Source organism: Bemisia tabaci, chromosome 1 (assembly GCF_918797505.1).
Source record: "Bemisia tabaci chromosome 1, PGI_BMITA_v3".
In the NCBI taxonomy this organism is placed as follows: domain Eukaryota; kingdom Metazoa; phylum Arthropoda; class Insecta; order Hemiptera; family Aleyrodidae; genus Bemisia; species Bemisia tabaci.
Genome location: NC_092793.1, coordinates 13,858,475 through 13,872,708, shown reverse-complemented (window position 1 = coordinate 13,872,708; position 14,234 = coordinate 13,858,475). Strand labels below are relative to the sequence as shown.

Genomic DNA, 14,234 nt, shown 5'->3' with positions numbered 1-14,234 from the left:
TGCAAATTTTATGTCGCCCCTGAAAATTTGCCGCCCTTGGCCGCGACCTTGACGGCCCATGTCTACGGTTGGGTTTGGAACCAATCTTCAGAGGGCGACGTGCCCATTTTTTAAGTCCAAATACCTTCGCGTGCATAATTTTTGAACGGCTAAAAATATCAAAACAACAGTGAGGAGGTTTGAAGTGCTTTCATTTCAAGAGTTGGCATTAGACTCCATCGCAAAATTGTATCCCATTTCTCACTTTTCAATTTTTAAGGGTTTGAAAAGATGGCTCAACACTGCAGCTATCACTTGTAGGTAGCGCGATAGAGCAAACATTTATGTTGGTCAAGTGCATCTTTTCCCCCTTTTTTCTGTTAAAAGAGTCATTGATCAACGAAGAGTGAATTGGGTCAGATACAAAAAACCTCGAATTCTATTCTAAGCCCATGAAACTTTTCAGACTGGATAACCGGACTTTTTGATCACTAAAAAAACACCCAGTCGTACAAACCAAAATTATCAATCATGAAAATCTGATTTTGTTAACTTGGAAACCAAGCCTTGTCTCAGACAACCAGTCTGTGACTGTGGGATAACCGGGCCATAAGAGATAATACACGTCTTGATAGGCCTGATGGAGACTTCAGTTTGAAGACCTAAAGCTCAGTTTCAAGGACCGAAGAGATTAGTTTCAATGTCTGAGAGGTTCAATTTCCTTGACCAAAGAGTCCTATTTCTATGCCTAAAAAGTTTGGTTTCCAAAATCAAGAACTTAAGTTTCTGCGACAAGGTGGCACATTTCCTTGAATTTCAAATACTTTTGACCAGTCCAAGACTTTTCAGTTTTCTAAAATTTTATTTGGGAACAAAATTTCTCATGTAAAAAAATTTGAACAACTGCCAAAAAAGCATGAGTCCGATTCGAGCAATATGTATAAAAGTTCCAACAAAAGGAAGGAAATGCAAAGATTTTTACTGTTATTTTCTGAATTTTTATGATTGAAGAAAATTTGTTGACTTTTTCATGATTTCCTTGACTTATCAAAAATTTGTCACCCAATTCAACCAAGAAGTTAGGATTGAGGAAAATTTGATGACTTTTTCATGATTTCCTTGACTTATCAAAAACTCGTCACCCCATTCGACCAAGAAGTTAGGTGCCTTTCTACATCTAAAAAGTTTAGTTCATGAATGAAAACTTCAGTTCAGTGGTACATACGAATGGAAGTTTTATTCTCAAGGATGAAAACCTAGACGCTCTTGCTACATATTATGGATGCGAATCACGGACAGTAGGTACACGAAAAAAAGGTCTACTCAAAAAATGTCTACACATTTTGGTCTACAGTCAAAACGTCTACAATTAAGAAGTCTACTTTTAGAATGCCCAAGAAAGTAAATGTCTACATATAACGCGTCAATTGAAGGAAAATGAATACACGATAATTCTTCTGCATAGATACAACTAAAGAAGTAACTGATGTGAGTTCACTCTACCTATTCCTTTCAGAAGTGAACTCTTTGAGTATGGACTTTCTTCTTAGAAGACATTATTATTTGTAGACATTTTCGTAGTGGACTTATTAGTTCTAGACATTGTAAACGCAGACCAAAAAATGTAGACTTTCTGCTTGTGGACATTTTTGCTGTAGACCTTCTGTCTGCATACCATGGACACAATAGGTATGTGGGAGGATCTGTCCATTTGCTGTACACTGGTGCTGGCACCAGCAGCACTAGAATTTGATGGTCTGCAGACACTGAGCTTCATGAAAAAGAAGAACGCACTGATCGGCTTGAAGGCCTGCAAGCAAGCCATACTGGCAGCTATCTTCTCATCCTCACCCTTCTACCTTAGCAACAAGGAAACCTTACACATAAGGAGACAGTCCAACTTCTGTGCCAGGGTGCTGGTTGTCCCGTACCTTGGCCAGGACATATGCTTTGCAGAGGGCTTTCTGTAAGGCTTGATACTCGCTGAGGGATCAAATTTCCTGGAGAAGTCAAGTGCCTGGTGCAGGCAATGCTGGTGGAGGCTGGGTGTTCCAATGAATTTCTCGTCTAATCTTACCCTAATACAATATTTTTGAGCTTAATTCTTTCAGGTGTAGACTGGCCTATTATCGTGAAGGTTCCCAGGAACACTTCGAGTGTATGTGTTTACCATGTATATGTGTATGTTTTTCGGTTGAGGTTTCCCGGGAAAGGAGATTGTAATCTGAATTTCCTAGGTTAGGGAAAGATCCCTTCACCTTATCCACTGGTTGATGGGGTTAACCGTACCGGCCTTACCAATGCTGCCCTGTAAGGCTTGCATAGAAGAAAGGTCCCTCAGAGAAGCTAAAGAAATGAACCGTTTTAATTAGGTTACTATGTATTGAAAAGAAGAAAGAGGACTTACTTTATCTTTTCTCCCTTGTGCATCAAAGTCTTGCTTTGGTTTCTTGGGAGAAGGCGCTACAATGTTTGATGAGCTTGCACCTTGGTCTCCCTGAAAAAGTAAGAATAGCCAAATTAATTTTTATTTCATAAAAAAGAAACAAACAAACACAAAAAAATGTATAAATGCAAAGACAATAGGGACTGCTTAGCATGATTGGAAAACCTATGCAAGACTGCAAGTCTCACTTGGACAAAGGCGGTAAGACGCACCTGTCAACAGACACAAGGTGGTGATCATACAATCATAGACATGGTGACTTTATGACTTTTTCTGTTACGCTGAGTATTCTTACAATACATGGGAAAATCTCATGTAGAGCACCAGGTTTCCTTTTGGAGTAATGCAGTCTATGGGATTGGATGAGAGTGGTAACTAATCATGAACTCATTTACCATCCAACATTTTTTTTCATCCACTTTTAATCAAATGCAATTTTGAAAAACTAGAAGCTACAAGGAGATTAAAAAATAAATCTGATACTTAAAAATTTGAAAGAAATCAATCTAAAAATTCAATTCTATAAAGAATATTTAAAATGAGAAAAACTTACCAAGTCAGTAATTGTGTCTTCTCCTGCTCGTTTTCTGAACAGGAAATTGTCTAAGGTTGGGTTTTTCTTGGGGGAGGCCTGGACAGAGAAAGAGTAAAATTCTTTAAAATCTAGTGGAACATACCAACCAAGAGTTTCCTAAGGACCCTATTGAGAGAACAGGATAACGGGGGCCTTCATAGAAACATATCCAAAAGCTAACCTACTATTAGAAACTTTGAGTATGCCTTTTGTGAGTAAATCTTTGATAAAAAGAAACCCCATCAATCATGAATCACTTCTTTCGCGGATGGAAATCGTTACTCAACTTACTTAGTTTCTGGGTTTTTTTTTGGGGGGGGGGGGGTGGTAATAGAAACATTGCACATGAACGGATTAGGAGTATTAACATCATTATATTGGACATGGGCTAGAAACCAGATTACTGTCATTATATGACTACAGCATCCGGCTGTTATATCACCCGTTTCGCAGCTGCAAAAACATTCGCAAATAACTTCCCTACCGGCATTAGCTTTGTCAACTGGTACAAATATATGGAGATTTTTCCTGCTCTGGTACCATCACTTCATATCGTCGCTTGGCTGACATAAGGGCGTAACTACACATTGAGATGAGCCTGGAAAAGCATTGAAATTTATGGAAGACAGGGTTCATAACAGAGTGTAGTTACGCCCTTCTGTCAGGTAGGCGACGATATATGCTTTTATTAGGATCAGCTCAGTCACTTGACTGCCAAACTTAAAATAATCTAAAGATACCGAGAGATGTTTCTTTTGCAAATTCATAGTTTTATATTGTTTTTCAAAAATTTCGACAGAGGATCTTAATTTGTCCATGATTTCCCCCATTTTCGACAATTTTACTATGAAAATTTGTAAAGCTGAACACAATTTTAAGCATTAAGAACCGATAAGAGCATTGTTAGCCATAATCTGCAGGAGACCAACAATTTTACTTCCATTTATAAAAAGTTTGACAAAGAATTCTGATATTCAAATGATTTCCCATCATTTTGGACCACTATGCGGTGAAATTTTTTGAAACTGAACAAGGATGTAAGCAACGAAGGACCGTCAAGAACATTTACAGCCAAAACCTATCAAAGAGGTAACTTTTTTGTCCATTTTCCCTGTTGTTTTTGCTGTACAAACGCTATCAAGAATGATGGCTATTCGGCAACTTCACCTCCGCCCCATCCCCTAATTACTCAAAAACTGTTTGTATACTCAAACTAAAATGTTTTTAAGAGTTTTAGGATATCATCATAGACCCAGCTTCAGAAAAATCTCTGCAGTCTGAAATTCAGCCAAAAAACGACCGTTTTTAGGGTCGCTCTTTTAAAAAGGTCCTTCTTAGAACAGAACTTTGTTCTTCTCACAAAATAGTGTGGCAAGATTAATTTATAAGTGTCAAATCCTTGCAGAGCTCTATGTATATCCTGCACATCCAATGAGTTGCACATCAAAGAGCTGTACATACATCCAACAAACCAAATTGAAGCGATATTTTTCTTAACAGCCTGAGCACCAAATCACAGTTTCAAGAAAAAAGGGGAAAAATTGTTCCATTCAGTGTGCGCTCTATCTTTTAAGGCCAAAAAATGTGGTTGTCTAAAGAATGCCTGTTGAACCTTAGAAGATTGAACTTACGAAAAATGGCACACTTTATCCATTTTTCTTAAAACTTAGATTTTGGCGCTTAGCCCTTAAGACAAATAACAGCTCAATTTTTAGTGAGCTCTGAACGTTATGAAATATAAACTTACATCGGAGTCTTGTTTTTTCTTTTGTTTTGAACCTTTGGGTGAGGCTTTCAAGGGTGTTAATTTTTCAGACCCCTTAGGAGACTTATTTATTGTCATTATTTTTGGCGATTTAGTGGGTGTGACTGCTTCCTGAAAAGAGAGAAAAAAAGGAAAAAATTGAATAACTACGCCCATAAGAAAACAATTTCTTCCTTAAGAGACTAAACATTTCATTCGTTTAATGCTTTAAAGAGATTGAAAAAATGCTCAATCACATTCTCAGTTTGGTTATACCATGAAGTCAGTGTGAATGCCCTTTTGGTTAAAGACATATGTATTTCTTTTTAGCTTACTTATTTTTTTCTTTCCTAACTTTCAGGGCATAAAATTGAGGCACTGGATGCGAAAAGGGCACTTCTCGGTTGCAGTGTTTCAGAGTCTCCTCCAATATTTCATTCGTTCTAAGGAAAGTGAATGCATCCATTTCACTGGGAATTTTACTGAATATTCCTCATGATTTTACAATTTTCTATAAAGAGAATTCAGGAAAAATCATCCATTAAATTCTTCTCCAAGGGATTAATTAGCAACAGAGATTCTAAAAAACTGCAATCGAGAAAAGCCCTTTTCGCATCCAGTGCTTTGATTTGAAAAACCAAAAAATTACTGTTGTGTGTAAATCTTCAAAATCCACTTTTCACCACTGTTCCAAATAATTCAGTGTCAATTTTATTTGTCCTTTCGAGAATATCCTCTGAGAATTTCGAGCAAAAATATTTGATATTCTCTTGGAAAATGAAATATGAGAGGAAACCTTTGGCTAGCCCAGTTGAGCTTCTACCTACCCTGGATTCATCATCACATGGTACTGGTGACGATGGGTTCGATGCATCTCCTGCACAATTTCCACCAAAAAGATGATCACTAAAATTGGTCTTCGAATTCTCGAATAAGGTCTGAAAAAAGAGGAGAGTAAAAAATTAGTAAATATACAAAATCAACGGTATTTTCTTTGTTATTCACTCCTCAAATCATGATTGGAACTGAGGCACAAGAGATAGTCACTACAGAGGGAGGAAAAAGGAGCTTCTTGTAGATTAATTTTAACATTGAAAATTAAAGCCTCAAAATTGAAATAATTTAATGATTTGATTGATTTGCAATAGTGCCGTTCTCGCTCTCTTGCTGCTGATGTAATCTTACTAAGGATTACTTCTTAAATCCTGGCATGCTTTCGATTTCATGTTAGAAGAAAGAAACACCACTTCACTAGTCATTCAATAATATAACCTTAAAAAATTGTCAGACTTTTTGATGACTGATCACTATTGGGCTTTCACTGTGAGTGAAAAACACCCGGAAAATATTGGTTTTTGCTTAATTATTTTTACAGGCTTTTTCGAAGATTTCTACATTGTTTGTTTCCTGCACTCACATTTCATATTTTGATTCATTTTTACATAGACGAACCCTATCATATAAAGATTAAACAGAGAAAAATAAATTTAAAGTTATATTCCTTCAAAACACATATGTAGTGATAAAATTTGACACATATTTTCATGCTAAAAATATTATTTTTTGACTTGGAATTTTCGATAGGACGAAATGTCGGCCACCGAAGCTGAAAAAAACTCATCTGACCTCATATTTTCATAAACGTGACTTGGTTCCTCCCTATTAGATTCAGTTCATTTCTTGTTGCTTTTTATTGTCCCACAGTGCATTACAATTGTCCTCATTTACAACAGCTTCATTCTGCTTCATTTTTTTGGGAAGAATCGCTCTCTCTAGATATTTAACTTGCTCAAATCTATGATCAGTGCATTGAAAAATTCAAAAAGTGTGGATAAAACATTTAATTTTCACATGGAGAGTTAAAATTCTCTCCCAAAATGTGTGGGAATATTAGAAGAATACCAACCTTTAATTCTGGTAACGTCGTGGCAGTCTCCCAATTTTTGTCCGTTCTAATTCTGGTGCAGCGTGGGAATCGAATGGAAATGCCATCTGCAGTGTGAACATCATGTTGCGTGAATTCCGCACCCGTAATTTCCCAGACTGGTTGCAGCTGCAATGTAGTTCATGAGGCATCAAATTAATTCAATTTAGTAAATAAAAAAATACCCTGTAATGATATTAAGGAAACAAGTACTTTGTATATAGATGACTTCTGCAAAGATTAATGTTATGCATTTCTAAACCATCTACTTACTTGCATTTTTTCTGTACACAGCTTTATTTTTAATCTACAGCTTGTGCAAATCATAAAGTAATAATTTCAATGAAAAAAGCACTGGATTCTTTGAGTAACACAGGATGGATGTGATACGGTAGAGTTCTTCAACTCAAGATTAATACACAGAATAACTTTCCTTATCTAACAAACCTGCACTACATGCTGGCTTTTGGAATACAGGGTTCCCTGAGATATGCTCTGCTCATGCGTTTTTTTCAGCATTTTATACAGGTTCAGTTGTTTCTTCCTTTAAGGAGACCCACACATCCACAGTGGAACCAAGTGCATTTCCGAATGCGGGAACAAGAGTTATTAAAGTGTACGTCAAGAACCCATTGAGCGATGAAAAATTTGTCCAAAAGCTGTGACTCACAGTTTTTCCAAACTTTCTCAACCTATGACCTACCATATGAAAAAAAGTTTGTCCAAGAACCTCCATCCTGCTACCCATCATGCGACTTCACGCTCCAACTGAAGCAGAAAAAGAGCTTTCAGACATTAAAAATGCTCTATGATGATGCCCTAAAATAAAAATTTCTCCAAAAAAAAATATTGAAAAAAAAATAGCAGTTTACCTCTGGATCAATTGCGACAAAATCAGGTACCATTGTTTTGGTGCACTTTAGCCACTTGGGAACTTTCGTTGCATCTTTGCTAATTTTTTGCATGTTTGGTGCTAGCTCAGTCTAGAAAAGAAAATTTCACCAAGATCAGTAAGACAAACATGTTTAGATTAAAATTTCAGTCAAGAAAAGGAAATTTCACCAAGATTAATGAGACAAACATGTCTTGATTAAAAGTTCATTGAAGTAAAAAAGTCAACTTATAATAAGGGTTGTGCAGAAAGTAGTTAACTGGTCTTATATCAGTATAACTGAATTGGACAGAAAATGGTGTAGAGTGTCATTAAGAACTCTCCACAGAGTTCTTCTGAGCCTTTAAAGTTAACTAATAGCATTTGGAAGCGGTTAGTTCCAGCTTTCAAATGTGGTTTCCAACTTTAAAGGTTCAGTAGAATTCTGAGAAGAGAGTTCTTCTGAACCTACTCTCAGGGAAAGAAGAGTTCTAATAAAAATGTAACTGTGTATGACACACTTTAATAACAGGATATTAACCATGCCACACGGCGATTTCCAGCAGCCATCCAAAAGTGGCAGAAAATCTGTCAGACAGTCTATAGTTGTCTTGTTATAACTTACCCCTAGTAATTTTACTGTCTTCTTTTTTGCTGTCTTTCATTCGATTTGTTGTAATTTTATGCTGAATTTAAACCTTTTGGTGGCAAATAAACAAAAAAAAAAAAGATTAAGAAAAAAAGAAAAAAACAGGATATTAACTCCAGAATTCACTATCCCAGATTCATTGATACTAGGAGTTATTGAAAATATTACCTGTAATCTCTCAAGGGTTTTATCATCATGACCTGTGTGACATTTCGAAACAGTGCACCACACATTCTTTTCAGGATCTCGACAGCCCATTAAAAATATAGACATCATCCCACCTGAAAGAGAGGAAACAAAGTTACTAGTTTCAAATCAATAATAACTACTGCATTTTAGCACGTAAAACTTTGACAGACTCCGTACTTACTTGCATACAGTCAAAGGTTGACCTTCTTTTCTGCTCTGCTTGGCCATTTGAACCTGAGATAAACCTACCGCAACGCATTAACTATTCTCTTTTTGCTGAAACAACTCAACTGAAGTTTTGGAAAAATTTTTAGACACAGATGAAGCTTAAATAGAATAGACTCATAGACGAGGAATGGGTTGTTTCAGTCATGAGAATGATAACTGTAGAAAAGTTGTTTACTCATGGATTTAGGTTGAGGGAAAAAGTAGCCTCACCTTAATCAGAATTCAGAGGTAAAAAAATTAAATAAAATTATTCCGATTTTAAGAGAAGTTATTAAATTAGAAAATTGTACTTTGCGTTTTAGTAAAGTATTTAAATTAAGACATAAAAAGTATACCAGAACACCTGAACCAGAGGTTATTTCTTGGATGATTTAGTATCTTCTGAGAAAGCAAAGACATTTATTGTGAATCAGGGGCCATCAAAATAAGGGATTTATCATTTCATAATCATCATTTTCTTGAATATCTACTTGACATTCTGGAAATCGTCGAAAGTTGTATGGAAATTCCATGTAAGTTAAATCAAGTTACAATCTGATTAAGAGGGGGAAAATGTGCTAAAAAAATTCAATTTAATTCGTCCATTCTTGCAAATTTTTTTAGATGAAAATTGACAGAGACCTTGACTTAATATTTAACGACTCTCATTTGAATTAAAAACTTACCTTTTTGACCCGATCCATACCAAGCTCCTAGGACGAGTAAATCAGCTGAGTCAGCCATTTTACCACCAAATAAGTAGTCTTTTTTCACTTTCAGCCAGTGTCGTTTGCCGGGTTCATATGTGCTCTTAAACATGGATTCGAATCATTAGTACATAAATCCATGACCAGATAGGGAAAAGAAATATAAATGATTGATTTAATTTCCAAAAAAATGACAAAAATTATTATGCAATTAGCCTTGGCAGATGTTGTACATCGCACAAGAATATCTCTCGGTTTAAACACAAACCAAGTGAGAAACTGCATGTCTTCAAGGTCAATTGCCATCAAATCTCTCACCGTTTCTCAATTTGTGTGCAGAGAAATTTTAAAAAAATTACTATAAATTACTTTTTCCTCAAAATTTTAAAAGTGGTGCGCAATGGGCACACTCTAGAACTTTTTCAAATTAATGGCAAGTTTTATAGTATTTATTTTAAAACCATTTCGAGCCTATCTAATGGGAGCAAACATTGCAGCCCAAAATATTTTTGGACCACCTTGATATCTCCTAAACTTTGCTTCATCTCAGGATGTTATGCCTTGTCAAGGACGGACCAACTGAATGAAGTTGTACAAGGTTCTAAGAGGATAATAACGGCAGCTAACTGCTTATGCAGTTGCATACATGATCTGATTAATCAAATGCAGATTCTAAGATACCTGTAGGTGTCCATTATTACTTTTCATTCAGCCCTCATAAAATTTTCATGCTCTCTTGTTCCAGCTTTGATAAAATGATAAATGGATTCTGTGACTTATACTTCGAATATACTTACATTTAGATCTTTGAGAACCAGTCCTTCAAGTCCCTGCTTCAAAACTTTAGATATCATATTTTCTAACTCTTTAGGTTCCTGGAAAAAAGGAAATAATTTTTAATGACACAATGTAACAATCTGAGATAGTAAATTCATAATACTAAATTTCGGTTGATGGGCCTGTTGTAAACTTTTGCTGTAGTAAAAATGAGAGTTGTTACACTTAGAAAATGTCTCAAGGATCACGATGAGCCCATCGGCAAAGTCTGAAATGCACTCCTTACTCCACAATTTTTGTTTTTGTTTTTTCGAGCTCCCCGCCTTAAAGACGATACCACGACTCGAGTGAACATTTCGTTATAGGAGTCATTCCATCCAACCCCTGCTCACACCGATACTACATAATATTCAAAATAGCCGACGCCAATCCGCCAGAACACATGTGACAGGACAATGATTTCAACCACCTGATAACAATCGGCGTGTTTACATTCACATTTTTCTCGCGTTGAGAGATATCCGCCTTAATTGAACTCGTGCTCTCCTCAACTTGCGCGCGGAAGTTGAACCAGCGGAAAGAATGTTAACCAGGGATTGAATGGAACAACTCCTCTAAAGAAATGTTCACCCGTGCTGTAGTATCCTTTTTGAAGCGGCAATCTTAAACAAACGCAAAGTTCTTACGCAGATTGTGAAAATAGGAGTGCATTTCAGAGTTTGCCAATGTGCTCATCGTGATTTTTGAGACATCTATAGGGAAGTCTTATTTTTGCTCTAGCAAAAGTTTCCAACAGGCCCATTGTTCTTCTTCTCTCTTGGTGCATAAAATTGAAAACTTTTTTTTTGTTTTGTTTGTCAGAGCAAATAATGATGTGATCCTATGGAAATAAAGCAGCAGTGGTTGAACTGGTAGAAGTACAATCATGCTGACCGGCAAGGTGCACTCTCCGGACGAAGGCAATCACAGAGCTGCCATCATGCACCCCAAAAATGGACTGTGCTCTCTGACTTGTAAGAATGGCACATTCCACATTCCTGCAAAGCTCAGTGGCCGTCTGATGAGCTGACAGTAGGTTGTATAAACAACTGTGGCAGACACTACTGACCATAGATATATTTCAGAACATGGCCATGCCAACCAAGTTTGCACTGTTGTTCTGATCTACAACTTAAAGGTAATGCATGTGGAGATAAAGTAAGTTTGGAAGATATGTACATATTTATTTCAGTTAGGACATTGATACTTCAAATTATCTACAAATTTGTAAAATTGAGAATTTGAACTAAACATTGCATGAATGGCGTGGACCTTTTCTGTAGAAGCTTTAAGATTCTCAAACTTAAAAATAACTTGTAAGATCTGAAGTAACAACAAAAGATCAATTCTAATTCATGGTGAGCTCTTTTACAGCTCCAAGAATGGTAGTTAAAAATCGCAGTCATACATTTTAGTGAGCAGTATCCTATTCCTAATTTTCTTTATTTTAGATTCAAATATTCATTTATTTCTTCTGCATACTGTTAGTATTTAGGCCTTTGATCTGGGCTAGCTTAGAAAGCTTCCACTGGAATAGAGGTACATTTTTTACAGTGTCAATAGAAAAAAGATCTGAGCATCTATGGTTTTTTTAAAAAGAGAGCCTACAATATCATGCAGAGTAATAAGTATGAGAAAAACTCTTACGTGAATTTCTTCCATTTCTGAGAATACAATGTGGTTCGGTATTTCAATCATGTTATCTTTCAAAATCCTCTTCCTTTCTTTTATAGGCCTGTTTAGGGAAAATTTAAGAACATATTTGTGTTTTAGAAACCATTAAATGAGACCAAAATTTACAGAGAAAATTGGTAAAAATAATAAAATCTGATGTTATCTTTCAAATAATGCATCTTTCAACTAAGGGGAGGTATGTCTCACATCCATATTGAAAAAAAGAGACTGGAAAAATAGATGTTTCAATTTTAGGTGTTCCTGATTTCGCCACCTTTTATATTTTAAAATTTGCATGAAACTTCTTTTATTCTCACCAGAAATTCGAAGTAAAAATGTTGGTTATTTTCTTTAGGAAAAAGATGAGAGCAGAAAACTTGAAATACAGTAATCAAGAGTCATATTTTTCGAATTTCAATGGGTCAGTTGTGCTGGTGATAGAATTATGTTCTGATGGTTTCAGCTACATATGTAGATTAGCAAATTTTTATAATATTTTCTTAAAAACCAAGTTTCTCCATCAAATTTTAACAAAGATATTGCTCATCGAAAAACTTGACGTATTTGCCATCCACAGTGGTAGTGCATAACATGGTTTCTTCCACCATGGTTCCTTCCACCTCAGTTTTGTCAATCAGCAATACACAGGTTTGCACTGGTTGTTAGGAGTAATACAAGGCTGAAAGAAAGGTGAAAGGAACCTAAGTATGCACTACTGTGGTGGATGCCGTGTTTTTCAATGGGTGATACCTATATTAATATTCATTGAAATTTGGGGTTTGGACAGACCTCATTTATTTTTGCTGATCGCTAGACTTACACCATCAGAACATGATTTGGTGACTAAAGTGGGGGACAAACGTTTCAAATGAAGCTTCAAAGTGGTGGCTGTTTAGCCAAGAGTTGCCATCGATTACCGCGCAACACTTGACTAAACAGCCACTAATTTGCAGCTTCACTATGAACGTCTGTCCAGGGCTAAACGCAACTGTCCCATTAGCATCATTGTATTTGTAAATAGTTTAAAGCAAGCAGAACCTACCAAGTTCTTCATCTTGAAGTTTGAGGGAAAATAGTCTTATTGTTTACTATTGTGCACTATAATTTGTTCATTTAGAAAAGGACACATACAAATAAAAATTCAACCCATCCTAAAAACTATAAATTATTTGAGTACAAATGAGTGCCCAGCAGGGAATTATAAATTGAGCATTATTTTGGGCAAGGAGACTAAGATGATAAAGGAGTACGTACTTGTCTAATAGGGACTCTCCATTCAGATACATACAGTCAAAAACGAACAAACAAACATTGGCATCAGCGTAATCGTTTCTCTGAAATGGAACACAAAGTTATGTGAGATTAAAAATAAAATTACTAGTAATAATATATTTGCCCACACTTTACAGACTTTTTTTTATTGACATTAAAGAGAAATATTAATTAATTAAATTTCAATCATAAATGAAGGGATGAGCAAGTTGATTAAACAATGGACTCCCAATAATGATAACAATATTTGACAGGCTCAAGGTTCATTCTGTTAAACTACAAAAAATTGTAATAACTTAAAAGACCTCACTAAGATGACATCCTGGAGCTTTCATGGGTTTTGAGGAAAATCTAGAATTTTTCAGGAGTGTTTAGAGCGTTTAAAATAAAGTTTCATAATCACTTTTCCTCCGGCAAAGCATTGCCTCGTGGAAAGTGTAGCAATAACATTACCAGAAAATTACCAGTATCCATTAGGTAAAATAAAAAATCATAGCTATACTGACAGCAAAAGATACATTTTTATCAATTTGATGAAATTTCATCAAGTTTCAACAAGGTTTATTACTTTTATATGTCTCTGATACAGTAATGGCTTGAAAAACAGAGCTTATGCTCTAAATGGATGTGGAAGGAGAGGAAATAGAAGCAGAGGATAAAAGACTACAGAGTAATAACCCATTTTATTATGAAAAAACTGGACTGCAAAAATTTCAGATCGCACAAGCAAAATAAATGCATAGAAGATTGAACTGAGAAAAGTTCACTTTGTCACAATTTTGTTGACTTGAAAAATGCAATTTTCAGATGTCTTACTCTTGATTAATAGCTCTGATACTTCCAAATGATTTTACAGCTTTTTCAAAAAAAATAAAATAACATGTTTTTAAGCAATTAAATTAAAATAAATTAAAAAAATTAAGGATATTCAAGAGGGAACTTCTCTAACTTGCAAAAACCCTGAAACTGGGTTCCTTACCTTGTGGACACCAAGCGAGCCAAAAGGCAGGGGCTTTCCATCTTTAAGGTCAATCATTAACACTTCGGCATCTAAAATCAAATCTTTACCATGAGGAAAAGCTTTAGGAATGTGGTCCTTGAAGTGGTTTACCTGGAAAATAAAAGAAAATATTGATGAGCTAAGTTCAAATTAGGCGCTGAAATTTTATCTACTGATCAATG

At 35.6% G+C, this 14,234-nt stretch overlaps 1 protein-coding gene across 8 annotated transcripts in view; it reads right to left on the bottom strand.

Moving 5' to 3' along the window:
• The window catches only part of DNAlig3 (DNA ligase 3), a 235,932-nt gene that overhangs the window by 79,554 nt on the left and 142,144 nt on the right, over nt 1–14,234 (bottom strand). For all 8 annotated transcript variants that reach the window (XM_072296516.1, XM_072296512.1, XM_072296501.1 and 5 more), the window contains exons 9-20: nt 14,032–14,163; nt 13,035–13,114; nt 11,754–11,841; nt 10,088–10,165; nt 9,270–9,393; nt 8,356–8,468; nt 7,540–7,650; nt 6,650–6,796; nt 5,571–5,681; nt 4,747–4,875; nt 2,979–3,056; nt 2,387–2,476 (exon numbers count right to left, since the gene is read on the bottom strand). In XM_072296516.1, the coding sequence (XP_072152617.1) occupies nt 2,387–2,476; nt 2,979–3,056; nt 4,747–4,875; nt 5,571–5,681; nt 6,650–6,796; nt 7,540–7,650; nt 8,356–8,468; nt 9,270–9,393; nt 10,088–10,165; nt 11,754–11,841; nt 13,035–13,114; nt 14,032–14,163 (1,281 nt within the window). The remainder of the gene's footprint in view (nt 1–2,386; nt 2,477–2,978; nt 3,057–4,746; nt 4,876–5,570; nt 5,682–6,649; nt 6,797–7,539; nt 7,651–8,355; nt 8,469–9,269; nt 9,394–10,087; nt 10,166–11,753; nt 11,842–13,034; nt 13,115–14,031; nt 14,164–14,234) is intronic.